The 27,040-nt window shown below is 34.5% G+C and overlaps 1 protein-coding gene across 3 annotated transcripts in view; it reads left to right on the top strand.

Moving 5' to 3' along the window:
• SERPINI1 (serpin family I member 1) overlaps positions 1 to 27,040 on the top strand; it is a 78,498-nt gene that overhangs the window by 31,840 nt on the left and 19,618 nt on the right. For all 3 annotated transcript variants that reach the window (XM_012779209.3, XM_076004105.1, XM_012779212.2), the window contains 4 exons: positions 17,536 to 17,803; positions 18,829 to 19,059; positions 21,920 to 22,114; positions 23,619 to 23,823. In XM_012779209.3, the coding sequence (XP_012634663.1) occupies positions 17,554 to 17,803; positions 18,829 to 19,059; positions 21,920 to 22,114; positions 23,619 to 23,823 (881 nt within the window). In that variant the 5' untranslated portion in view covers positions 17,536 to 17,553. The remainder of the gene's footprint in view (positions 1 to 17,535; positions 17,804 to 18,828; positions 19,060 to 21,919; positions 22,115 to 23,618; positions 23,824 to 27,040) is intronic.

Here is a 27,040-nt window from a genome sequence, read left to right as displayed (position 1 = left end):
TTATTTTAATTAGTAATTATCAAAAAGTTTGACCATAGTTTTAGGTGTTTAAAACCATTTATAATACCTTTTTGGTAAAGTGTCTATTTATATCCTTTGCCTATTTTTCTATAGCATTTTGATGCTATAGAAAGAATTTATAGAAGTCTTTGTAGAGTAACAAAATCATTCTTTGTCTGTAATTTATGCAGACAATTTTTGCAGTCTGTCTCTTATCTTTTGACTTTACTCATGTTTTTGCTGTGCATATTTTTTTATTTTAACATAGTCATATTTATTAATTTTTTTCTTTAATGGCTTCTGGGTCTTTGTCACGCTGAGGGCTTCTCCAATTCAATACTATGTGTGTATGTATATATATATAAAAAATACATGTATATACATATATTTTATATATACATATATATGTATATGCATATATATGAAAAAATATATGTTCAAATATGTATATGTGTGTATTTACATATGAATATAAGTTTGAAATGTGTATGTTAAAAAATTTCCATGATTTCTTCTTGGAACTTTAAAGTTTCATTTTTCACTTTTAAAGTATGATTCATCTGGAATTTATTTTGATTTAAAGTACAAAGTATGCATATTCTTTATTTTTTAAATACATTGATATCCTGTTCTCCCAACACCAGTTATCATTGTTATCTTTTACTGAATAATCTCTCTTAACCCACTGATTTGAAATGCCAAGTTTTATCACATACTAAATTATATTTCAACCCACTATATTTTAATTATTGTAGCTTTTTAACACATTTTAGCATGTCATCACTATTCTTTTTTTTTTTTTTTTTTTTTAAGACAGAGTTTCACACCATTGCCAGGGCTAGAATGCTGTGCTGTCAGCCTGCCTCACAGCAACCTCAAACTCCTGGGCTCAAGTGATCCTTCTGCCTCAGCCTCCTGAGTAGCTGGGATTATAGGCATGTGCCACCATGCCTGGCTAATTTTTTTCTGTATATTTTCAGTTGGCCAATTAATTTCTTTCTATTTTTAGTAGAGACAGTGTCTCACTCTTGCTCAGGCTGGTTTCAAACTCCTGACATTGAGTGATCCTCCCACCTCAGCCTCCCAGAGAGCTAGGATTATAGGCATGAGCCACCACACCCAGCCATCACTATTCTTTTGTCCTCAAAATTATCTTTGCTATTCTTGCTTCTTAGTTTTTCTATATAAACTTTCAAATTAGCTTGTCCAGTATTTAAAATTGCTATTTTTATTGAAATTGCATTGAATGTATATTGTAACATAGGGAGAACTGACATTTTTATAATATTAAATATTCTTATTTAAGAATAAAGTATCAATTTCCATTTATTCTAGTCTATTCCCCTCACTGTCTCATAATTACTATAAATGACTTTTACAGATTGTTTCAACCAGAATCCAAATAAAGTCCAGGCATTGTAATTTGTTGATATATCTCTCAAATCTCTTTTAAGCCATCTGTCTCCCTGTTTCTCTGGCTCTCGCTGCCCTTAATTCCTGCATTTTGTTTGTTGAAGCTGAATCAGTTTTCCTGTGGATTTCCCCACCATCTGGATCTTGCTGATTGTACCCTCACAGTGTTGTTTAACATGTTAATCTGTTCTTATTTTGATAAAAACACTAAATAAATGACAAAGTATTGTAGTCCTTTTTGTACCTAGACCTCACCAGCACATTGACTTTTCTTTTGTATAGATAGTCCTTATTTCTTTTTGAGTGCATTCCTAGGATTTGTAATAATATAACCTCTGTTGGGGGCAATTTGGTGTATTTATCAAAATTACAACTACTTGTATCTTTTGAGCCAGCAATTTAACTTCTAGGAATTCATCCTGCAGTGATAATTGCACACCTGTGAAATGATATATTACTGAAATTACTCATTGCAGCACTCTTTGTAATAGCAAAAGTTTACAATAATCTAAATTCTCATTGGTAATAGACTAACTGAATAAATTATGGCATATCCATACAGTGAAATGCTGTGAGGCTAATAAAAAAAAAATGAGGAAGTTCTTTATGTAATGAATTAGAAATAGTTTCCAACATATTTTGTTAAATGAAAAAATGAGAGTGCAACCAGTGTGTATAGAATGTATGTTATTATTTCTGTAAGAAAAGGTGTAATACATACATGCATAAGATATCTCTAGAAGATAACATTAGTAATTTTCACCAAGGGAAATTGGCTGACTAAGGGATAAGGGAGTATGGGAAAGGCTATCCTTGCTATACGCTTTTTTATACCTTTTGAATATTGTGCTCAGTGAATGTTTTACCTATTTAACTTTTTTTTTGGCTAAAAAGTTTAAGCAATGATTTAAATGGTACATTAAGATCCCAATTAATATATTTACATTTAAAGCTTGCTGTAGAATTATTTGACATAATTAGGATCAATATGTTAAATACAGGGAGATTTCATCCAAAGTTTAAGGGATACCTCACCAAGTAAGCCAATCTAAAACTGAGATGGACAGCTTTGTGTCTTGTATGAGAATTCCTGCATAAATTAACAGGAGTGGACCAGATAACCTCTAAATCCCATGCAACATGGCCAGCATGACATAGTAAAATAGCATTTTAGGCATTTAAAGCCTTCAGACAAAAGTTTAGGTACCCTCTCTACTCCTTCATAAACTGTGTGAACATGATAACATGTCTCAAACTTAACAGGTTTCAGTTTCTTAATCTACAAGAGGATTGCCTCCATCTACCTATAGATTTGTTATGAAGATTAGTAATAATTTATATTATGTCTAGATGCTTAGTCCATTATATTATTATTCTAGCTCTAGAATTCCATGATTTAATGGTCCCTGGGGAGAAAATTGAGGTCAACATTGTAGTTTTGGGGAAGAATTTCTCATTTCATTTTTAAACTTAGACATTTCTATCATTTTTCTGAATTTTACTAACAATTCTCTAAATCTTCTAGCCCATGGCCACTCACATGTAGAATCTACACACAATACTAGAAGTGAGAAAATAGGACAGAATGTCTCATCCTATTTGGGTAACCTGTCTTGCACATATCTCAAGTTGAACTTTGGCTCTCATTATTTTTCTTACTGGGATTATAAAATTGTATATTTAAATATAGATCTATAGATCTGTTATAATGTAAAATCTATCATACTCATAGCAACCTGGTACCCATCATCCAGTCATTCTCTGCAGGGCCAATTACCTGTATTTTTTTAAAAAGTTAAGTCGAGGTTTCATGTTACTCTAATTTACTTATAGACAAGTCTTATCTGCATAGTAGGCTCTGACTCGTATCTTGAAGTCATTAAAATAGTCTCTGAAAGGAATATTCTCTGAAATTTCTCTGACACAACTAGCTTTAACTTTTGCTAATGCTTAAGACATGTAAGAAACAGTGCAAAAGTTAAAAAAAAAAAAAAAAAAGTCACCCTCCTCCCCTGCATTTCACTGTAACTCTTCTGTGATCCTTCAGTGCTTACTAAGGAGAGTGATGCACGCTAACAGTATGCCAGGGCAGTGAATGCTGGCACAAGTATAAGATCCATAACACATCCCTCCCGTTCTAGCTGTCCAATGATGGGAACAGCTCTCAGCTGCTGTGTAAGGAGCTTGGTAAGGGGCAGTTTCCATTGAGTGAGGACTGTTAAACTAGGATCCGATGCAGGAGAAATTAATAAATCCATTTCTCTCTGCATCTTGGAAAATAAGAGTGGTCGAATTTGAAGTGCTTGTGAAGAAGTACAATACCTTCCCAACTTCTTTTTTCATCTACCCAACATTACCATTGGCTGACTTTCTTAACACATCTTTTTATGTGCTCCTAGAGCTGTTACTATATTGGAAATGTTGTTCTGAAAATTACAAGGAAATGTAACCAGAATACTCTTATAGAGCCTTTTTATAACCACTTAGGTTTCACTTGTTTGCCCACACTCTGCAATACAAATTACAAGTTGCCTTTTCAGTCATTCACAATGATGAGCAGGAACAGGAAACCAAAGTTGCTTTGAGAAATCCCCCTTTTACAATGTGTGTGGCAGGTTTATTAAATAGAGTTAACAGGCCTATATTTTCAGGTACCATTAACACATTAGTCAATGTCAGAGAAATGTTTTATTTTAAGTTTATGGGAGCTTTATAAAACAAAGCAGTAAAATTATTTTTTGACACATTTTTTCTTACTTTCACTTTCCTCACAGTTCGTAGTCCTGAAAAAGACTGTTTAAAAAAGTAACATAGGTAACTTAATTTCCCCAGGGCAAAATAAGAATGAGCCACAAATACTTTTGTAATTAAGAGCCATTTAATTCAGGTTAGTGTTCTGTATCAGTAAGAGTTCCTTCTGTCAATTTCTAGCATTTCTAGCACAAAGTGAAGAGAAAAGAATTCTTAGAAGAAATCATAATAAAAAATTTTTTGCAGGTTTCTAAATTAGTATACATTTTTTAAAACCATCAAAACAACTGTATGAAATGTAAAGGAGTAAAACAACAGCTTTGCACACAGCAAATGCTCAGTAGCAGGTTGAAGCATATGAGGTTGCCAGTATTTGACCACTTCAACTTATGGAATTGACAGTTTCACAAGATCCAAGTTAATACTAGTGTCCTTCCTTATTGACATTGGTATCAAAATCCCATTAGTCTAAACCTTCTAAAAGGTTTAAAACTAAAAGGGCCCTCAGATTTTGAGAACATTACAGTTATTAGCCAAGATAAGGAAATAGTCTTGAGCGGCCTCAGTAAACAGTGGGGCAAAGTACACCTATACATTTCAGCTCGGGTGAGTTTTGGGATGTCCTTAAGTCCTCATACATGAGCCTATAAAATAAGGCAAGAGGTGAAAGCTGAAAAAGCAAACTAACAACAGCTGTGAAGCTAACATTATAGTGGGGAGAGACAGAAAATCCAAAAAAAAAAAAAAAAAAAAGCACTCTGTAAGAATAATTCAAATATAATTTGACTTGGGATACTTTGATGTGTTTGGCAATAATCCTATACTGCTGTCCTCTATTGGCATATCATTATATTACAATAATATATTTTCAGTTCTTACTGTACATTATCAAGATAAGTTTAAAATTGATTTTGAATGCTCTAAAAGTCTATGAGAATTTTTTCTTGAAATCTGTGTACTAAATAACTACTCTTAAAGTTTTACCTCATTCCCCAGACCTTAGGGATATACTCAGGTGTCACTTTAATGCACACGAATGACTGAATGACTGCAGTTCCCTTCATTAGCAAAATAATTGAGAAGTAACCTTACATCTGGGTATTTTTAGATTTTCGGGGACACAGCCAACTTGTAAAAACTTTATTGCATAAGCAATATTTTAATAATAAAAATTAGAAAATCTAATATTTTAAAAATTTTGAACAAATGTTGAATATGCCTTTGAACAGAGTAGACATAACGCATGAAGGAAAATCCCACAAAGGTAGATCGCTTGTGTCGTCCTGTTTTCTTCTTTATCACTAACACCCGGCGCAAGGCCTGGCATATAGTTGGCAAAGATAAGTATTTACTGAATGAATGGAGTGAATGAAATTCCAGGTATTGCATTCATAGTTTAGTATTTCTTTAGCTCATCAAACATCCTTTGTGTACAAGAAATTATTCAGTAAAAATATTCAGTTTCCTCGCCTACAAAAGAGGGTCATAAAAGGTGTTTCCAGCGTGAACATTCTGCAATCTTGTAAACAGATAAGCCCACTGTCTGGTGAAGAGATCAAACAGCAGGGATTTCTTAAAACATTAATTAGTAAGTTAAGACCATTAGTGCCTGGCTTAGTCCCACAGAGGTTTTGGGCCACATGCAACGCTGATTGATGATGACTTTTTACATTCTTTCTGGAACTACTCACTGAATTTTATATCAGGGCCTGTGTGTCACTCATTTTGCTCTCCTGACAGGAATCCAGAGGAAGTCATTCATTGGCAAGTACAAATTCTCCCCAATTGTGCCAAGGAGAATTATTCATTACCATTTTATGGAAAGTCCAAATCACATTTCCAGGGGGGCTGGGAACCTGCCAGAACACTGGGTTTTGTTGGCATTGATTGATTTTATTTTCTCCAATAATCGCCTGCTTTAACCAAAAGCCTTTGGAATTCCAAATGAAGTCTCTATCATTTGAGATCTCCTGAAGAAAGGGAGCTTGTTTTTAAATAAAAACATCTTAGCTAAGGAAATATGTTTTATGGGGTTCATGCTACTAGTTGTTCCCTGCTTTTGTTTTAAACGCTTGTATTATGGGTTATGTGGTCAAGAACCAATGTTATGGAAAGTTGATCTGTTTAGCGTACTTTTTAGCTCTGAACTTTCTAGTCACTAGCCACATGTGGCTGTTTAAATTAATTAAAATTAAATACAATTAAAAATTTGTTTCCTCTGTTTCACTAGCCATATTGCAAGTACCCAGTAGCTACCCATGGCTAGTGGCTACCTCATCAGATAAGCATGCATATGGAATATTTCTGTCATCACAGAAATTTCTATTGGACTGCATTGACAAAGGCTGTCTCCTTGACCAAACTTGAGGCAGTCTCTTCTGAGCCCTCTTATCCTCTAGGAACTAACCCTGGACTCTGCCCTTGGCCTGCTTAGTCCAGTTTTTAGTCCAATTTTTTAGTAAGAATTTGGCTGGGTGAATTTAGCGAGAATCCTCCACTTTTGATATCTGATCCAATGCCTCATTCCCTATCCTTGATCTCTTATTGCCCTGGCCCGCCTTAACCAAGATCCTGTCAAATCAGTTTAGACAAAATCCCCCTTCCTCCTGATGTTTCTTCTTAGTAATTTTCTATCCACCCTTTCTCTTGGTTATAAATTCCATTGTCCTCATTTTCGGAGTTATGCCTGATCTCTCTGCACTACTGCAAAACTTCCATTGCAGTAGTCCCATTTGAATAAGTCCTTTTTACTGTCTTGAACAAGTGTCATGAATAATTTTTTCTTTATCAGTATTATTTTAACCTTTAAAAGAACACAATTGAGTATTTTTATGGCCTAAGGTGGGAAAAGGATTGACCAGTGATTTATTTATTCAACATCTATTATTGAGTCAAAATAATTCGCAAGAGGCTATTGTAGTAGTGAAATACTCCTCGAGGTTTAAAGCCCCTATCTCCTCCTAGACAGGTAATATTGTGGCCCAAGGACGCTCCTGGGAAAACTCAAAATCTTATAAGCCTCAGGCACTGCCAAAGAAAGGGAGTCTTCTCTTTCTTCTGTCTCTTCTCTAGATCACAGTTCATCTTCATTCCAGTTAGCCTTCTCTTGGTGCTGAGGAATTCAGACTCAATATAGTAAATATATATCAAAGCACTTTAGAAATTCTGGAGCATTTTGCCATATATATATCCCCTTGATTATTCCCAAGGAAATATATAGTTTCAAAACTCCCAGTATTTCCACCCGAACTTGTGCTGTGGTTTCAATGTGTCCCCCCAAAATTTATGTGTTAGAAACTTGATTACCTTAGTGGTGGTGTTAAGAGGTGGGGCTTTTGGGAAGTGATTGGGCCATGAGGGCTTGCCTTCATTGATGAATTAATGCTGTTATCATGTGAGTGGGCTGGTTATTGCAGGAGTTTGGCTGCCTTCTCTTCTCTGTCTTGCCCTCTCTCACCCTCTCTTGCCTTTTTGCATTTCACCCTTCTGCAATGAGATTACTCCCACCAGATGCTGGCAACATGCACTTGGACATCCCAGCTTCCAGAACTGTAAGCCTAATAAACTTCTTTACAAATTACCCAGTCTGAGGTATTCTGTTATAGAAACATAAAATGACTAAGACAATTTTTAGTCCCTAAATGAACAGGTCACCAGACCCAACTTTCCTCTTGTATGCAAGACCTTTATTTATATACCCAAGACCTTTATTTATATTTGTAGCACAGCTGGGTCAATGGTAGTTGCATGTGATCAGTAATTTCAAGTTACGGAGTTCTACCCAATCATTTTGGTGTATCACTGGGATAGTACTAATTCAACTAATAATTAAGAAATATTTAGTGATTCGGAAAGGCTAATATTCCAGTACCTTCCTACTCATATTTTTGGATTATCCTATGAAATATTTTTAAAAGGAAAATTTCTAGCTTTAAAGATTTAAAAAATCAATTAAAGGATATGTTTTTTAAAAGGTTATAACCTTGACTCTCATACAAATATAAAATGAACACATGTGAAAGATTTTATTTAGTTTATTAATTCATGACAGAACCAGTAAACTGTTACAACCAATTCAGGAGAGCATCCAAAAAGCAGATGAATATATAAGCCTGTCAAAAGACTGAAATATGAAATACATTTGCTTAACAGATGCAGAACTAGTCATTATACACAGGACAACGATTGGTTTCATTCCACCATACATGTATGCTGTGCATTTTTATGGACAAGAATCATTTTCATCACTATCAGTTTTCTACAACTTAGAGAGTTGTAAAATTGTTCAAAGGCAGGTTCAAAACCCATAGAGTAAGATAACCTGGAAGTATATGTTTTAGATAATAGTTTTCTTTAAAGATACCCAGTAATCATCTTGGCCTAGTTCCAAGTCTTTCATAATTTTTTCTGGCAAATTGAATCTTTATAGGTTCCTTTCTCCATGGTTCTGCCCTTTCAATTTACCTTGCCATTTCCTCAAGTTCACTTTGTTTGAGAGATGCCTGAGGAGCTTTCTTTTTTGCTTAATTCAATAGTGCAGAAAAAACACATGTATCCTATTGAAAACTGAAAGTTAAGAGTGTAGGGAAAGGGTTACAACAGGCAGGGGAGCTGGAGGGAGAGGCAAAAAAAGGAGAAAAAGAAAAAAAGATTAAACCATTTATATCATAATTTCATTGATAAGATATTTCAGAATTAAACCTCTTCGTAGTCCCTTACCCCCTTGGTTCTGGCCCATTAGTTTTAAGAGAAATCTTAATTTAATAATAGTTTTTTATGGGAGAAAGAAAATTTCAAAAGAAAAAAATGTGCACTTCTTAAAAAAACAACAGTGGTATATATTTTTTCATACAATGGCATATTATCCCTTCAGTAAAAATCTAAACCTTCTTAACACACTTCTGAATCATCTTGGCCATCATTTATCATGCATATGACATAATATTTTTCATAATACATTTTCTCATTGAAAACTTTTCAGTGCCTTTGTGTTGAAAATGTAACCTTAAGACATTTCAAAGAATACTGGGATATTCTTTTCAATGCCATTTGATTACTTGAGTATTCTACCCCATTCCCGGACCCTCCACACATACTCCAATTTAATTATATACCTGAGGTTATACAGCTAATTTTGAAAGTTGCAAGGAAGCTTTTTGACAGTTTAGCACTTGAACAATTAGTCCTTAGCATAGCATTCATGAGTTATTCACCTTTTGTAGCTTTAAAAACACACTGTGATTTATTCTGAAAGATTTGGCAAATTCTTCTGCCTTTAACTGTACTGCTGGGCATCCAACAGATAGTCCTTTTGAATATCCCAAGGACAAAAGATTTATCTACTTAAACAGATTTATCTACTTTCATTTGTCCTCTATACGCAGTCCTTTGTAAAACATTTGATTGTTGTTTTACAGGAAAATCAGTTGGTTCATTTTTCCATGTGATGAATATTTGCATCTCTGAAGATTAACATTCTTCAGTGCTCTTTTTGTTCTCTTCTGCATACACAGTCCTTTTTTGGCTCAGTGCTGCCATCGTAGGACACTCCTACTGAGGACAATTCCAGATCCAAGTTTAAAGAAAAACTCAACTGAGAGAGGGAGCAGCAATTGAAGGAACAAGGACAAACACATACCCTAAAGTTCACTCTTTCCCAGGCTATGACACTGGTACAGGGGACGACAGCTGTGCCATAACTTCCCTCTCTGGGTGGGAATTAGCATTTCCTTTGGGTATTGATTATAAGATTTATTCCAGTTTCAGAAAAGTTAGAGTTGGGGGTGAGGAGGAGCACAGTGCATGTTGCAAGTGAGGAAATTTGCTAAATGATAGATTGTTTCACAAGGCACTGACTTTTTTTTTTGACAGATTCTTTGAAAATTTCCCAGTTTCATTGCTGCTGATCTAACTGAAGCCTTTCTCTTAGTAAATCAGGAAACAAAGACCCAGAGACTTCAACTTGTTTCAAATGTCACCAAGTGAGCTAGTACTAACCAATGTTAGAGCAGCATTTTCAAACTTTCAAGTTTCCAAATACCCGTGAAAGAGTTTTCACTAATCTATGGCAAACGGAAAAAAAAAATAGTGAAATTTCATCAATTCAAATATATCCACTTTAAGGGACTATTTTCATGTCAAAATGTTCATTCTCTTATGTGATGATAGGAGGCATTATATTTGTTAACTCTTTTTGTCTCCATCCTAATGTATTTACTTGGTAAAATGAAAATTTAGCAACCCTATATTGGTTCCCTCAATTAAAAGAATTACTAGTCTTTTACATGCGAAAGTCTGAGAATTAATAGGCCAGCAGACTTCTATTACAGTGTTCTTTGTGTTAGGCATTTCTTCTTAGTTATTCCCAGTGACTTTTTTTGCTGGAGTAAAGACCTCCTTCAGGCATTTTTTCTGAGTTGCTAGACAGTACCTCCCTCTTTTGCTCAACTCACAATTATAAAACCATTTCTTTATTTCAAATAATTGGGTTATTAAAAAAAAGCAACAAGACTCATTTATGCATAATCAATCTCCTTATAAATAAGATTAACTACTAGGGAACTTTAAAAAACCTCTTTTTTATAAAACTGGCTTTTAGTCTTGTGATTTCTCATACTTAAATCACAAGAAGATTTAGTTCTCTGACCTGTTTTAATGAAGTGTTTTCTAAAACAGTAAACACATACACACATGTATACAACCTATGCTACCACCGGCAGTAAGGAGAACACATGCAAGAATGAAGGGTAAACTAATTCTCAACATAGCTCAACACTACTTCTATTTTTCCATCACCACAGCACTATCTACTACTGTTTTGCTACTGTAGCCCTTTGTTGTTTTTATGTAAAGGCATTTTATTCAGTAGCTTGAAAATAATAAATCTCCAAAGTAATGTTTTATGTGAGAGTAACCCATTTGAGAATGTGTTGATTATTGTGATTAGTAGCAGAATCCTGGCATTTTATAGACTAGTGTTAATAATGTTTGGATACCACCTTTTCTGATTGTTCAAGGTGGTATGCTTGTTAATGTATCACGTGTCCAGTCATCACATTGTGCCAGTGTTGGTGACAGTGCCACTTTGTTGAGCTGGTCTCACACTCAATGAGGAAACACTTTATCATAAAGGCAATAAAAAATGAAAATAAGTTACTACCTCTGGGCTCAGACTAAATTGGCCTTGAGAATTTAGAAGCAACAGCTACTCTTGCTGTTTCTTCTGATATAGCATTGTGGGCCTTTACATATCATGTTATATTAATTCAACAAATATTTATTCGGCACCTACTACAGGTAACACATTAGGTGCTTATTCTGATTATCGTAAGATATACAAGATAAATACTCTTCCATTTTTGCCCTTAAAAAGCCTAGGAAAAGAGAGAATCCATGTATGGAATTATCTGTAATAGAAGGAAGCAGTGGTTTGTGCTGTTGGAGAGGTAGAGATAAAAATATGCCAAGATTTTGGAGGAGGAGGAACTTTGCTGTTTTTACTGAAACACCAGGAAGGTATTCATGAAGGAGATGGAAATAAAACAGAGCCTTGAGAAGTGGGTAGGATTTCAACATATGGAACTAGGCTGGAGTAGTTTCAGAAAGAGAATGACATAAGCCAGCAATAGGGGAGGGAAATTCTGGAGTGTGTGTTGTAAAATGATACCTGGCTAGAGTTGTAGGATCCATGAAGGAAAGTAATGGGTAGAAAGTTATAGTGGGTCACAGTGCAAAGGATTATGTTCAAGACTAAAGATTTTAGGCTTCGGTCCACAGGCATGAAGGAGCTCTTGGGGTTTTGTAAACATAGGAATAACCTTTTCACATGGTACGTCAAGACAATTGTTCTGGAAGCTGTGTATAAGTTGGATCGAAGATGGCAGTAACCAGGGGTTGAGAGAGTGGCTGGAAACCAGAACTGTTGGTGTAGTCCTTGAGAATGCATGGAGAGGAAGAACTGCCATCATGGCCATGGAATGCCCATGGATTATGGAAAAGAAAAGTGCTGGAGAGGCAGTATGGAATAAGTGTTGACAATTTATAGAACAAGTGGGAAAGAGATGGGGAGGAGTCGAAGATTTTGATGTTTTAAGAAAAAAGAGTGTGTTCGATTGAAAGAAGTCCTATTTGAGCCACCTGGATTCAAAGTGCTGGCAAGAATCAAAGAGTAAATATCCCAAGAAATATCAGCAATCCAATATCAGCAATATCAGAAATATCAGCAAATATCCCAAGAAATATCAGCAATGCACATCAGAAATTAAGATAAAAATAAAGCCAGAGATAGAATTTTACTTATTTGGGAATAATGGTAATAACGGTAATAGTTGAAGTATTTTTGATTTGAGAGTTCACCAGCAGGTGTGAGAAGTGTACTATAGAGAAGTGAGGAGGACCAAGACTAGATCCATGGAGAGCACCTACACTTAGAACATAGAACAGGGAGGCCAGATATAGTGGCTCATACCTGCAATCCCAGTATTTCGGGAGGCCAAGGCAGGAGGATTGCTTGAAGCCAGAAGTTTGGGACCAGCCTGGACAACATAGTGAGACCCTGTCTCTACAAAATAATAAGAAAAATTAGCTGGGCATGGTGGTGCTCTCCTATAGTACCAGCTCCTCAGGAGACTGAGGCAAGAGGATTGCTTGAGCCCAGGAGCTCAAAGCTGCAGTGAGCTAGGATCACACCACTGCCCTCTAGCCTACTCAAGGAAGCAAGATCCTCTCTCTTAAAAAAAAAAAAAAAAAAAAGACAGAAAGAAAAAGAAGTCTCCAAATCTGAAATAATGTCAAAAAAGAGCATAGAACAGGGAAAGGAAACCTCTGACCCCCACTCTTAGCAAAAAAAAAAAAAAAAAAAAAAAAAAAAAAAAAAAAGGAAAAGAAAAACTCAGGCATAGTCAGAGGCAGCAGAGGTAGGAGGAAGCAGATACCAGGGGCAGGGTAGGTGGGATCAGAAAGATTGAAACAGACTAACAGAAGTAATTTTGCTGGCAAACTGGAAATCTTGCCTTTAAAAGGAGGAAAGATAAATGTGTGTTTCCACATCAGAGTTATTTCAATCTCTGCTGAAGAGTTCCCTGACATGACCTATTCCCACCATTCATAGCCACATGGCTCCTATTTGCTGGCAGTATGTGTCATCAGTGGCCTGCTGCTCACTGCCCTGGAAGAGCCTTCTCTCACAAATATAATGGATGCTCTTTCCAGGTGTTCTATAAGCCCAAAGATGTGTTAATATTTTTGACATCTCCGTTTTCTCCTGTAAAGGAAACCTGCAGAACTGCAGATCCATCAAACACTGCTTCTTTCTCCATCTAGACCATTTGCTGGAGACCAGGGTTTCTTAACCTGAGGTCAGTCAGTATCCTGGCCAGTAGATATAATTTTCTGTTATCCAAGTGCATGCATTTTTCTGAAGGGATGATTTACTCTCCTAATTCTCCAAAGGATCTTTTGTTTGTTTGTTTGTTTGTTTGAAGAGCCACTACAAGAGCCACATTGTGCACTCTTGCACAGTGATGTGTATTCCTTGAGTACAAGAGCCTGTCTTTATGTATTTTAATGTCTTCATGGAACTTCTATAAATTTTGGCTGAATGAATGGCTAATGGTGCTACATTGGCTAGTGGGCCAACGGGGATTATAAAATACTCCATAGCCTCTTGTTTAACTTAGAAAATACACATACCTAGGAAACGTTTTCTCATAATAATGCCCTCTATTAGTATAATTTGTAGCTTAAAATGAGTGCTTCACACACACACTCTCATTTGTTTCTTTAATAATTTTGCAGAGTAGGGATTAGAATCTTCATTTCATGAATGAAGAAGCTAAGGCTGAGGGAATATGTGTGACTTGCTGAAGGTCCAAGAGCATGTTATCAGACCTTAGACTTAAATCCAAGCCTTTGTTCTCCAAGTCCTATATCTTCTCACTTGTTCAAGGACTGGAGAGGCAGTTTTGCTTAGTAGTTAAAGCCCTTTTAAGGATGACTTGGGCTCCAGTCTTTGATTTAGCACTTCCTATATAATCGTGGGCAAATTCCTAAACTCTGTAAACCTGCGTTTCCTTTTCTAAAATGGCGACAGTAAGAATACACATAGGGTGAGTGCAAAGTTTAAGTAAGATAGTCCTTGTAAATACTTAGCTATTGTTATTATCTCATTGTAAATTCATTTCTAATAAAAATGCTTATTAACATAACAGACCTGACCCATTTTCTGGAATGCTTATTGGCAATAGGTTGGTTTTTGTTTTATATGAACAAATTATTTTTATTAGCCTAAAATTTGATACTCATGTTAAATACAGTGGTTTCTAAATAGTTGTGTTACGGACTGATAGATGCAGCCATCATACAGAGAATTTAATTTCTTGGTCATACACAGGCATGTATTGCTTAATGATAGTGATATGTTTGAAGAAATGAGTCTTTAGGCGATTTCATCCTTGTGTGAATATCAGAGTGTACTTATACAAGCCTAGATGACTAGCCTACGACACACCTAGGCAACATATGGTATAGCCTTTTGCTTCTAGGTTACAAACTTGTACAGCATGTTACTTCACTGAATACTGTGGGCAATTGTAACACACTATTAAATAAATATTTCTATATCTAAACATATCTATACATAGAAAAGATACAGTGAAAATAAGGTATAAGATAAAAAAAAAAAAGGTACACCTGCATAGAGCACTTACAATGAATAGAGCTTGCAGGACTGGAAGTTGTTCTGGGTAAATCAGTGAGTGATTGATGAGTGAATGTGAAGTCTTCTAGGACATTATTGTGGACTACTATAAACTTCATAAACACTGAACACCCAGGCTACACTAAATTTATAAAAGAATATTTTTCGTTCTTTAGTAATAAATTAACCTTAGCTTACTATAACATTTTGAAGTTATAAACTTAAAAACATTTTTAAACTTTTTGCCTATTTTGTAATAACACTTAGCTTAAAACACAAACACATTGTATAGCTGGACAAAAATATTTTCTTTCTTTATATCCTTACTCTGTAAGCTTGTTTCTATTTTTAAAAATTTTTGATTTTTTTACTTTTTAAACTTTTTTTGTCAAAAGCTAAGATACAAACACACATAAGCTTAGGCCTACACAGGGTCAGGATCAATATCACTAACTTTCACCTTGTTCCACTGGAAGGTCTTCAGGGGCAATAACATGCATAGAGCTGTCATCTCCCATAATAGCAATGCCTTCTTTTGGAATGCCTCCTGGAGGACCTGCTTGAGGCTCTTTTACAGTTAACTTTTTTAAGTAGAAGGAATACACTCTACTTGCAAAACAATTAACAGTAAAAACATAAACCGAAACATAATTGTTGATTATCATTATCAAGTATTATATACTGTACATATTTGTATGTGATAAACTTTTATGCAGCTGGAAGCTTAGTAGGTTTGCTTACACCAGTGTCAACACAAACACTAGAGTCAAGCTTCCATCTTTTCCTGGAGTTCTCTCGAGTACAAAAGGAAGGGAGAATGCCACAGAAGTAGCGGCCTCCCAATGGTGGCTGAAGTTAGTAGACTGGCAGGGAGGGCTGCTGTGCTCTTGGCACCTGGCTCTGTCCCAACTCTGCATGAATGAGACCCTGTCCTGCAACGGTGCACTTCATCTCTCATTAGCAGACATCCCATTAGCAGTGGAGGTTGCAAGAGTCCATACTTACATATATGCTAAGCCATACTTTCCTAAATAAGCAAGAATTATTTAACCCCTAATACAAATGCTGGGGGGAGAGGAGGGCTGAGGACCTTTGGACAAATAAAAAAAACCTGATGCTTCTAATCTTAAAATGTAGAGGACTTACAAAGTGACTAGGCAGTTCTCTGACATCAGAATTGCAAATATTACAGGACTGATTAGGATCTTCCAACTTAAAAGCCTGTTGGAAACATATTGTTCTACATTTAAATGTGTATGCACTCTTTTAATTGAGTGTGTACTCTGTTAATTGAGTAGTGGAGACTGTTAATGCACAATCCTAATTAAAATACAATTTACCAAATATGTTTGCACAATATTACTTTACATGTTGTTTTAATGATGATTTTTTTAAAATGATCAAGAACAAGTAAGTTACTTAATTGTTTAAATAAGCAGTTTAGCTGCCTGCAGGGACAAAGTGGAAGGATGCATACAGAAAAAAGAGGGATTCCTGTCCACAGTGTGTGCAAGTCAGCTTGTTTGTGGGAGACCGGGCTTCTGGAATACTGGCATGCCAAGAGGCAGAAATATTACTCAAGAGCTATCTGGGCACTGACATTTCTCCCCCCAAGAGAAAATGTGGCCTTCAAGCCCTTCCATTTGGTGCAAGAACAAGATGAGTCCGAAAATTAGAAATATTCAATGGAGTGAGGGACCTGCGGCCTAGGGCCACATATGACCTTCTGGATCCTGAGTGCAGCCTTTTGACTGAATCCAATTTTTACAGGACAAATCCTTTTAATAAAGGGATTTTTTCTGTGAAGTTTGGATTCGGTTGAGGCGACACCTTGGGGATTTGGAGGGCCACATGTGGCCTTGAGGCCTTAGGTTCCCCACCCCATTAATGTAGCAAGAATTCAACTTCATTCTCAACTGTAGCAGGAGGCTCCTCCCTGCCCAAAGATTGTCACTGGGAGCAGCAGCCTCACTGGAACCAACCTGTGAGGACCAACCACACAGGATGTGCTGAGCTGCTCCCCTGGGTTACCACTTCCTGTGGGTTCTGCAGCCTGGGCTGAGCACATTGGGACTTGTGGCAGGTGTGTGTCTGATCTCTTCTTGCCAGTTGGTAACCCAGTTGCAAGGTGCATTAATTTTATAAATTGTAGTAAATGAGTAAAGTGACATTTTCTATTGCTTAACTATGCTAGTTAATCTTAAACCCTGCAAACATCTTTTGATTTTTATTGTATTTGTCCTGGACCTACATAGTTTATTAGAAGCTAGAATAAGTTGGTACGAAATCATGATCAAAATATATGTGGCAAGACTACAAAAAATTGATAAATTAGCTTCACCAAACGTGACTTAAAATTACTTGCTGGATATGTAACTTTACATACTCTCAACCCCATGAAGGTGGAGACCATGGCTACCTTATTCCTGTGAGAATCCTCACAATTTAGCAGTATTATTTGTTCATTTGACTATTAATTGACTTTTTAAAAGTAGAACCTTCTATCATATCCTTTTATGAGGCTTTTGTTATAGAGATACTAAAGACATACAGGATGTGTTTAAAAATCTTTGGTTTGCTTTACAACTTTGCCAAGAAATAATTCTTTATATTTTTACCTGTCCCTCATTTCTTTAAGAAAATTAATAATTAATATGCAAATTATTATTTTTTAGGCTTGAAATCATTCCAACATGGCTTTCCTTGGACTCTTCTCTTTGCTGATTCTACAAAGCATGGCTTTAGGGGCCACTTTTCCTGGTGAAACCATCACTGAGTTGTCAGTGAATATGTATAACCATCTTAGAGCTACAGGAGAAGATGAAAATATTCTCTTTTCTCCATTGAGTATTGCTCTTGCAATGGGAATGATGGAACTTGGGGCCCAAGGGTCTACCCAGAAAGAAATCCGCCATTCAATGGGGTATGACAGCCTGAAAAATGGTAAGTGTGCTTAGGTTTGATTTCTCAAGACTTTTGACTTATCTTCTAATTCAGTTATGTTGTCTTCTTATGCCAGAAGCAGCAATATTTACATAGGGTAAGAAATGATCTCATTGAGATGGTGTGGCTAGGAGAAGAATTAGGAAGCCCAAGAAAGGTATTAATTCCGGCTCTGGCTCCATTTCTGGCTGAGTGAATCTAAGGAAATTACATCTTTTTAAAATTATTACAAATAAACTCCACTGTGATAGACAAAAACAAACATTATCTGGTGTTTCCAGTCTAGAGGGAGAAGCATATATTAATCATTTATCACACAAATAAATGAAAATTTATAGCTATGAAGAGTGCTACAAAGAAAGACAACATAGTTTTCTAGGAATATCTGGAATTTTTGCTTAAAATCAACTATATCATCCTTGTTTAAATAGCATCCAAGACCTCTTATTGAAATGTTATCTTATAAAAATTATATTTATTGGAGGAAATTTCTAGCCAAAAGGTATTTTGTAATCACTTTGACATGATGTATGCTTTTTATTTTAATACTTCTAATATACATGTCAATTAACTCATTAAGAAGCTAAGAATTATTAGTATGTTCTAATTTTCTATTTATAAGATTTTTCAGAAGTCTACTGAGTAAAATTTAAAGGAATATCTTGGATTTTAAACTCGATAATTAATTCTGATAATTATAAAATAAGACTGATTTAATGAAAGTAATATGAGTACTTTGAAAGAAAACAACTTAAAAATCTCTACTTTGCAGATTCTAGCAAGATGACAACAGAATAAAAAATAACATCAGTTAATAATATTAAGCTGCAAAAAGTTAATTTGAACATCTAGAAATAGTACAAGTATTGGAACTTCCTTACCATGTCAATGTGGGGAATAAGCCTGGCACTTTTCCCTTGGGCCATTTTTCTGTTAATCTGCCTTGTGCTTTAATGCCTCTTCCCTCTCCTTGATCTTTCACCGTTTTTGTTCCACTAATAAACTTGTCCTCTGTCATCTTGCAGGTGAAGAATTTTCTTTCTTGGAGGATTTCTCTAACATGGTAACTGCTGAAGAGAGCCAGTATGTGATGAAAATTGCCAATTCCCTCTTTGTGCAAAATGGATTTCATATCAATGATGAGTTTTTGAAAATGCTGAAAAAATACTTTAATGCAGAAGTAAATCGTGTGGACTTCAGTCAAAATATAGCCGTGGCCAACCACATTAATAAGTGGGTGGAGAATAACACAAACAGTATGTCATTTGGTTCCTTTCCTTCTTGACTAGCTTAGTTTTAACTATCTTTTACTTCTGAAAGCATCCTCTCCTTTTATATTTTGAATGTTAGCTAGTATTTAGTTGAGTATCTAATAATTATTTAGTATAGAGTACAGTCTACTTTAGAAATATTGTTTATGAATGAATATTTGAGAAAGTTAAATCTTTTGGTGTATATAGAATTTGACACTGATAATCTAAAATCTGTGCTTTCTGATGGATGGGTTTCCTCTGTACAGGAATCTCAACTACTGTATGGAATTTTGCTTGAGCTGACTAGTGGATTAGTTACTAGATAGAATGGCAGTTGGTGGATCTCTTAACGATATGATTAACATAGAATAAGAAATTTAAAAATCAGAGTTTAAAGATGTTTGTTGGCTTTTGAACCACAGAACTTGTTCAGTGATCAAAAAAACTTGTATAGGATTCATTTTTTTAAAAGCTGCTCATTTTAAACCCAAACAAATGGAGAGGAAATAGGGTGAGATGCATTTATTCTAGATTTCATTTCTATTTCATATTTTTAAAATGTACTTAAAGTTTATAAATGTTTATATTTCAATTTTACTAGCAAAATAATTGAAGTTAGGATCTAAAAAAAATGAGACCACATTAAAAGTAGATGTTGAGAAATAGGGCTAGGAGACGTGAAAAGTTTCAGGAGTTTTGCAGGGCTTTGCTTCGTAGGAATCTGTGGGTGTGTTAGTTCACAGACTAGAAGCTGTTTAGCAACAAATAAGATACTGAGTATCCTATAATCCCAAAATGCTGAGGCACCTTTTACCTTAAATGCTATGATTAATAAAATGAAAGAATACAGAACAAATTTTGGTCCTGTGTTTTTTAACTATGAGATTAAAATGTAGGGTAAAAGAAACTTATATTTAGTTTTTTCAACAAAGAATAAATTAAGCGTAATAATCCACCTGAAATAGTTTGAATTATTAAAATCCGTTTGTTTTTAAACTTCATTGGACACTTTAGCAAACAGCAAAGACCCAATATCTTTTAAAAATAGACTTGGAAAGGAATGTTTCAAATGATAGAAAATAATCCGTCATGAGTTAAATTGGCTTTCACTAATCTGTTTTCCCCTAGTCAAAAGCAGTTGTTATACTGGCAGAAAGATGTCCCATTAATATACATGCAGGAAAAGTTTGAATTGGATAAAATTTAATAGAGTACTTTGTTCAAGAATAAATTTAGAAACACTGATTGAATGCTTATTCTGTGTTAAGAGTTTTACATGTATCATTGCAACTAGAAGGTGGTGAAGCCTGAGATCCTGTTTTATGTGGTTTCGTAGTTTGTGTGTCAAGATGCTACCAGTATTATGTTAGGTGGTATGAGTATTTGGATGCCCTATATTGCTAATATATATATAATTTTGTATGTGTGTGTGTGTGTAGTTTTTGTCCTTTGAAAGTAAGATACTTTTAATTTGTATTGTGTTTTAAATTATTAAGTATGAAATGTCCGATTTCCTTGCGTACTAAGTTTGGCAGTTGTTATCTCTGCCATTTCACTCTGACACTTCTTGTTTTATTTTTATTATGAAGGTAGATTCTCATTCTTTCAAATGTATGATTTGGCTTATTAATTATCTTTCAAATTTGTTTAGAGTAATTTTTGTGAAACCATGGATAAGTCAAAAATTTGTGTTATTTTTGAATATGAGTTCTATCGTGGAACCTATGCAGCGCAGACAGCTTGAAATATCAATTAGGTGTTTGGGAAGAATGTAGCACATCAATGCTTTGAGAAGTTCTGTTCTGGTGATTTTAATCTTGAAAATGGGCCATGTGAGCTACCAGAGACAAAGGTGATAATGATGAGCTGAAAGCTGTAGTAGAAGCCAGTCAATCTCAACCTGCATGTGAATTAGCAGCAAGGTTTGACATCACTATTCCAACAATATTGTATCATTTGAAACAAATGGGAAAAGTAAAGAAACTGGATAAATGGGTACATCATGAATTAAATGAGTGTCAGAAGAGAAATCGTCTTGAGGCTTGCCTTCCTTTGCTCTCATGACATAAAGGAGAACAATTTCTACATTGTATTGTTATGTGTGATGAAAAATGGATTCTTTTTGACAATCCCAAGTTTTTGGCACAATGATTGGATAAAGATGAAGTGCTGAAACACAGTCCCAAACTGAGTATTCATCAAAAAAGCTAACCAGTGTCTATTTTTTGGTGGTCCATTGCTGGTATTATACACTACAGTTTCACGAAACCTGGTCAACTGATTACAGCGGATGTCTACTGCAACCATTTGGACAAAATGATGTCGATGCTTGCAATTAAGCAGCAGAGATTGTTCAATAGAGACAGACCAATCCTCTTGCAAGACAACACTCCACCACATGTTGCACAAACAATGCTGCTCAAACTACAGAGCTTGGACTTAGAAACTCTGCCATCCACCATATTTGCACCACTGACTACCACTTCTTCCAGGTATTGGACCACTGCGTGCAAGGAAAAATGTTCAATTCTCAACAAGCTGTGGAAAACATCTTTCTCAATTTCATCACCACTCGTTCTGTAGGCTTCTTCACTGCTGGCATAAACAAGCTACCATCAAGAGGGCAAAACTGTTTTGACAGTATAGGGGCATACTTTAATTAATTGCTCTGCTTTTTGTTTGAGATATAATAAACTACTAAACTTTTGATTCAATATCGGACATTTCATATTTAATGACCTCAATAAATTTGGTATACAGTTTTTCTGTACCATTTTATCAGATGGCAGTTTGATAATCTTTTGGTCCCCCTTCACCTTCCAATTTAATGTAGATTTTTATTTGTTCATTTTTTCCTAAATAGATCTGTTGAAAGATTTGGTATCCCCAAGGGATTTTGATGCTGCCACTCATCTGGCCCTCATCAATGCAGTCTATTTCAAGGGGAACTGGAAGTCACAGTTTAGACCTGAAAATACTAGAACCTTTTCTTTCACTAAAGATGATGAAAGTGAAGTACAAATTCCAATGATGTATCAACAAGGAGAATTTTATTATGGTAAGACATTTTGGCTTTTATTTCCCTCTTCTTGCAGTATATCAACAAATTTCTAAGAAAGAGCATGAAATATTCATTACTCTAATTCTTTGTCAATTTAATTTGGGCTACAATTAAATTTCCTTGGCTCCATTTTTCAAAGGCCTCTAATTAGATCTTGAGTGAATATTATATGCATTGACAGTTTTTCAATATTTTTTTAATTTATAAATTTGATGACATCTGCAGAATGGCTTTATTCATCTGAAAATACCTGACACTGTGCAAAAACATTCTGATTTACTCCAAAAAGTCACTGGCTTTGTGATGGGTTTTAGTGAACCAGATGTTCCAACAAGCACATGATTTGGGCCCTGTACCGCCTTTTGAATTTCAAGCATTCTTCTCATTCAAGAACTTTTTTTCCTTTAAAATTTTGATTTCATATACTTGTATATGTATAGCCAGACATAATTGTTCATTCATTGTTTTATTTATTGAGAGCCTATAATTTGTGATATGACTCAATATCCTTGACATTATTTTCAGATGTTTCATTGGACTCTTCAGAAGTTTAGGGTATTATTCCTTCCTATATACTATAATAAATTATATTAATTTGTTAAGTCATAAGCAGAAATGTAATTTTAAGCCAAATATATGTTAGAACTAATTATTTATTCTATTTAAAAGTATATTGTCATATTAAAAGATTTTAATCAGAGCAGATTAACAGTCAAAACAAGGAAAGAAATACCTATTTATATGAAAATCAAAATGTTTAGTGTGATATCTAAAGGACTTTGATCAGATATAGAAAAATATTCATAACAAAAACATTATACTTATTTTTGAAAATAGAAAAAATTTTAAAGTGGTGGCAGAACAATCTGTTTTAAAGACTTTTTTTTTAAATATGTAAGCCTAGTTAACTTGGCTAAATTCGTAGAGCACAAAGCCAATAAATGTATTTACATAATTATGTAATTTGGGGACCTTAATTGTCATAAATGCACTAGATAACTATTGTAGAATGCTTAGATTTCATTTTGGCTGTACAATCTTTGCTTCCAAACTTGTAGTCATGATGATAATAGAGTGACAATTATTACATGGTCAAATTTTCCCTTCTTAAAAACCAAGTGGATATTGATAAATGCAATTTATATCCCACTTGGAGCCAGTGATTTATTTTTCTAACCAGGACTTTTCATTGTTTCTAATGATATCCTTTAAATATATTGAATTATCTCATTTAAAAATGAAAAGCAAATCCAGAGAACATGTTAATGACAAATGTGAAATAACTCTGTGGATTCTACAATAAAATAAATTCTACAGAGCTGAGGATTCATTTGAATTTCAGAGCCTGTTTTCAAATAAAACCTCTTTTTCTCAGATGTCTGAATTACTTATATTCTATATGCCATTTTGGAATAAACTTTTAACAAATTTTATTTTTTTAAAAAATTAATTCGATATATGCCTTTTATGGTTTTGTGTTTGTTTGTTTGTTTCATTTTAGGAGAATTTAGTGATGGCTCCAATGAAGCTGGTGGAATCTACCAAGTCCTCGAAATACCGTATGAGGGAGATGAGATAAGCATGATGCTGGTGCTGTCCAGACAGGAAGTTCCACTGGCTACTCTAGAGCCACTGGTCAAACCGCAGCTGATTGAAGAATGGGCGAACTCTGTGAAGAAGCAAAAAGTGGAAGTATACTTGCCTAGGTGAGAGGCTTCTATTTAACCCCTCCCACAGCATGGAGGGAAGGCTATCAATGAAGGTCTGACCCAAAAAACCTCTTGGAACTGCTTTTGATTTTTAAGACTTGTACTTATTCTCTTCTTCTTCTGATTTTTTAAAACATATTTTTTCATACTCACATGGTCCTGCCTGGAGACAAATGCTCACTAGCTGATTGATTCGGTACTATTTACCAAGAGGTGATTTCAGATATAATTCAACATTCTTAGCTTTGTTTTAGAAGATTTTTCAATAGATTGTCTCTGAATATCATTTGCATTAACAGTCTTCTGTATTTCATTAATATTTAAAATCGATTAAAGCTGGAGAGAAAACAATCTCTGACATTGCTGGAAGAACCATAAGCAAATCACTGTGCTAAGTGTTGACATGCAAACATAAATTGGCAGGAAGAAGCAACTCTGCTCAAAATTCTACCTGTGGCTGAAAAAATAAAATCCACGAAAGGCCTTTAATGTCCTAACTATCATCCACTTCCTTAACCCCAACTCTGGCCACTCACATCAAACATTTTGTAGCAAGTTTTATCCAGGGACTTGTAGTTATGCCACTCCATCACACTTTTCATGCCTTTGAATCTCCATTTATGTTCTTGCCTTGGCTTAAAATGGCCCCCTCCCATTTCTTTGCTATATAGTGTTTCTTAGCCTTCAAGGTGACGCTCTGGCACTAGTTTTTCCAGGAAGCCTGCCATAAACTACCTGATGGAGCAAGTGGCCCTCACTTTGGCCCCACTTATATACTTCTTCCCTGTTATTTATTGCCTGTCATCATCCCACAATAACATTACCTTTTTGTGGTTCTTCTTTTCTTTCTGTAAGTTCTTCTAGGGTATAGCTAATTCTCCCTCCTATAACAGGAATACAATAAGTATTTACAAAACAAAGCCCAGCAGAAGATATTTATTCTGTCTTTGAATACCTTAAAACCCAGTAGGTGAGGTAGGACAATAAACACATATAACATGTTTATAAAAACAACGTGTGAATTTTAGTTTATAAATGAATATTCACCAAAAGCCCAGACTTTGCCACTATATAATATATACATGTAATAGAATTCAACTTGTACCCACTAAACCTGTTAATAAAGAAAAAAAGTCAATAACAGGTAAGTATAAATGTGTATATATATGTGGAAGTATAGTTCTAACACTCATTCTATATTAAGAAAGTTATTCAAGTATGATTAATTACTATGAACATTGAAACGTGATAAATAAAACATTAGTATTAAAGCTAAATTATTGGCCGGGTGTGGTGGTTTATCCTATAATCCTAGCACTTTGGGAGGTTGAGGAAGGAGGATTGTTTGAGGCCAGGAGTTAACGAGATCAGCCTGAGCAAACATGCATTAACTAACTCATCTTTATTCTAATTTTAGGGATTATCATTTAAAAGTTACATCTTATGTAAATATCTATTTTTACAAAAACTTAGCTACTCAAAATATATAGTATTATGTTACATATTCATTATAGAGCATTATATGATGCTATATATTCATAATATATTTTCATACCTAATATATAGCCATATATTTCTTAGTCTACATATAAAAATTAAGGTAAGCATAACTCCAATGGTTGATTTTTTTTCTTTTTGGCTAAGATATTTAGCATGCATAACTTTCCATGACAGTACAATTATGTAAAAAGATTCTACTATAAGTTTATTTTTAAGAACAGATGGTCAATGAATAACTAATAAATAGAGCCAAGTTTTTTAAATATTTGAGAATTGACTTTTACACACTTAATAGGTAAACAATGTATCTTCAGAGAACAATTTACTTTTGAACTAAATATCAATTGCTATCTAAATCAAGTCTAAACCTTTAAAATATTTAGTCTGTGATTATCCTTGTCTGGTGAACTTTTATCATTAATTTAGTATTTTTACTTGTGTTTTATAAGGAATTCCTTTTGATAATATGAGAAATTCAGTACAGTGTAATGCTTCCCTTATTAGATCCATGAATTAAGTGCAGTGTCTCCAAATGCTTCCATTCTGTAATGATGCAGAGTTATTTAGGAATATTTTAACAGGGTTCTAAAGGAATGGTTAATAAGTATCATGTATTCTAATTCAATCATATTCACTAGAAAATATAGCCTCCAGGTTCTGTCCACTGAGAAATTGAATGTGACAGCAGAAGAAAATTAAATTTGCATTTTCTAAGAGATATTCTTCAATTATGAAATAGTTTAGCTCTCTTGCTTATATTAATGCCTTTTACTAAAGTAGGCACAGCTAATTACCATGTAGCCATTTTCCAGGAGTTCCATGAACTTTCCCTCTGAATAGATAGACTGAATAGCTAGATAGGGTAAATTTGCTTTCTGTTTATAAGAGATTGACTGTTTGCAAATACTTATCTGTTACAGTAATGAAAGTAAAACTATCCATCCTTCATTTTACAGCATTAGTGTCCACTAAGTGTTCGATGAAGGTAAAGATTTATGTGACCCAGTTTTAGCAAACGTAAAAATGTTTCTAATAGTTATGTTCAAGGTTTACTTAAGTGTCAGTCTTTAATGGCTTATATAGTTTCATTCACAGATATTACTCTGAAAATGCAACTTTGCATTTCTATAATTGGCCCACATTCTTGTCCTTCTTAACAGGTACTTTTACTTTGAATTATACTAGAGGTTATACAAACAGCTTTACAATACTGTCCTTAAGAGACAGTATTGTTGGGGGTTGGGGGAGTGTAGAGAAAGTAATTACTTTAGTCTTTTTACAATTTTTTCCCAAACAATACATCCTACATCTTACACAAATTCAATGCTAAATTAAAATCATATTTTTGTCCAAAATACAAGAATCTATTCAAGAGAAAGATTGCTAAACATTTGTACCCCCATAATATGCTGAAATAAAAAAATTTAAAAAAAAGATTGCCATATCGATGTGATATCACCAAATCCAATGAAATACCACAAGATTTGTGCACAGTTGTACATCTCTAAGAATTAAATATAATTGCCAGATCTTCCTATGTATCCATGATAGTAAAAATAGTTTGTCTAATATATATGTAAAATACCTAAAAAATATTTTATAATAAAATCTGGCACAGAATAAGCATCATATAATTATTACCTATTATTAATATTATTGTTTATTTGTTTAGTGTACCTCTTAAGTCCTAGTATTTATCTTGTGTTAACCTTTA

This window comes from Microcebus murinus, chromosome 1, assembly GCF_040939455.1.
Source record: "Microcebus murinus isolate Inina chromosome 1, M.murinus_Inina_mat1.0, whole genome shotgun sequence".
Classification (NCBI taxonomy): domain Eukaryota; kingdom Metazoa; phylum Chordata; class Mammalia; order Primates; family Cheirogaleidae; genus Microcebus; species Microcebus murinus.
This window is presented reverse-complemented; position numbering and strand designations above follow the sequence as displayed.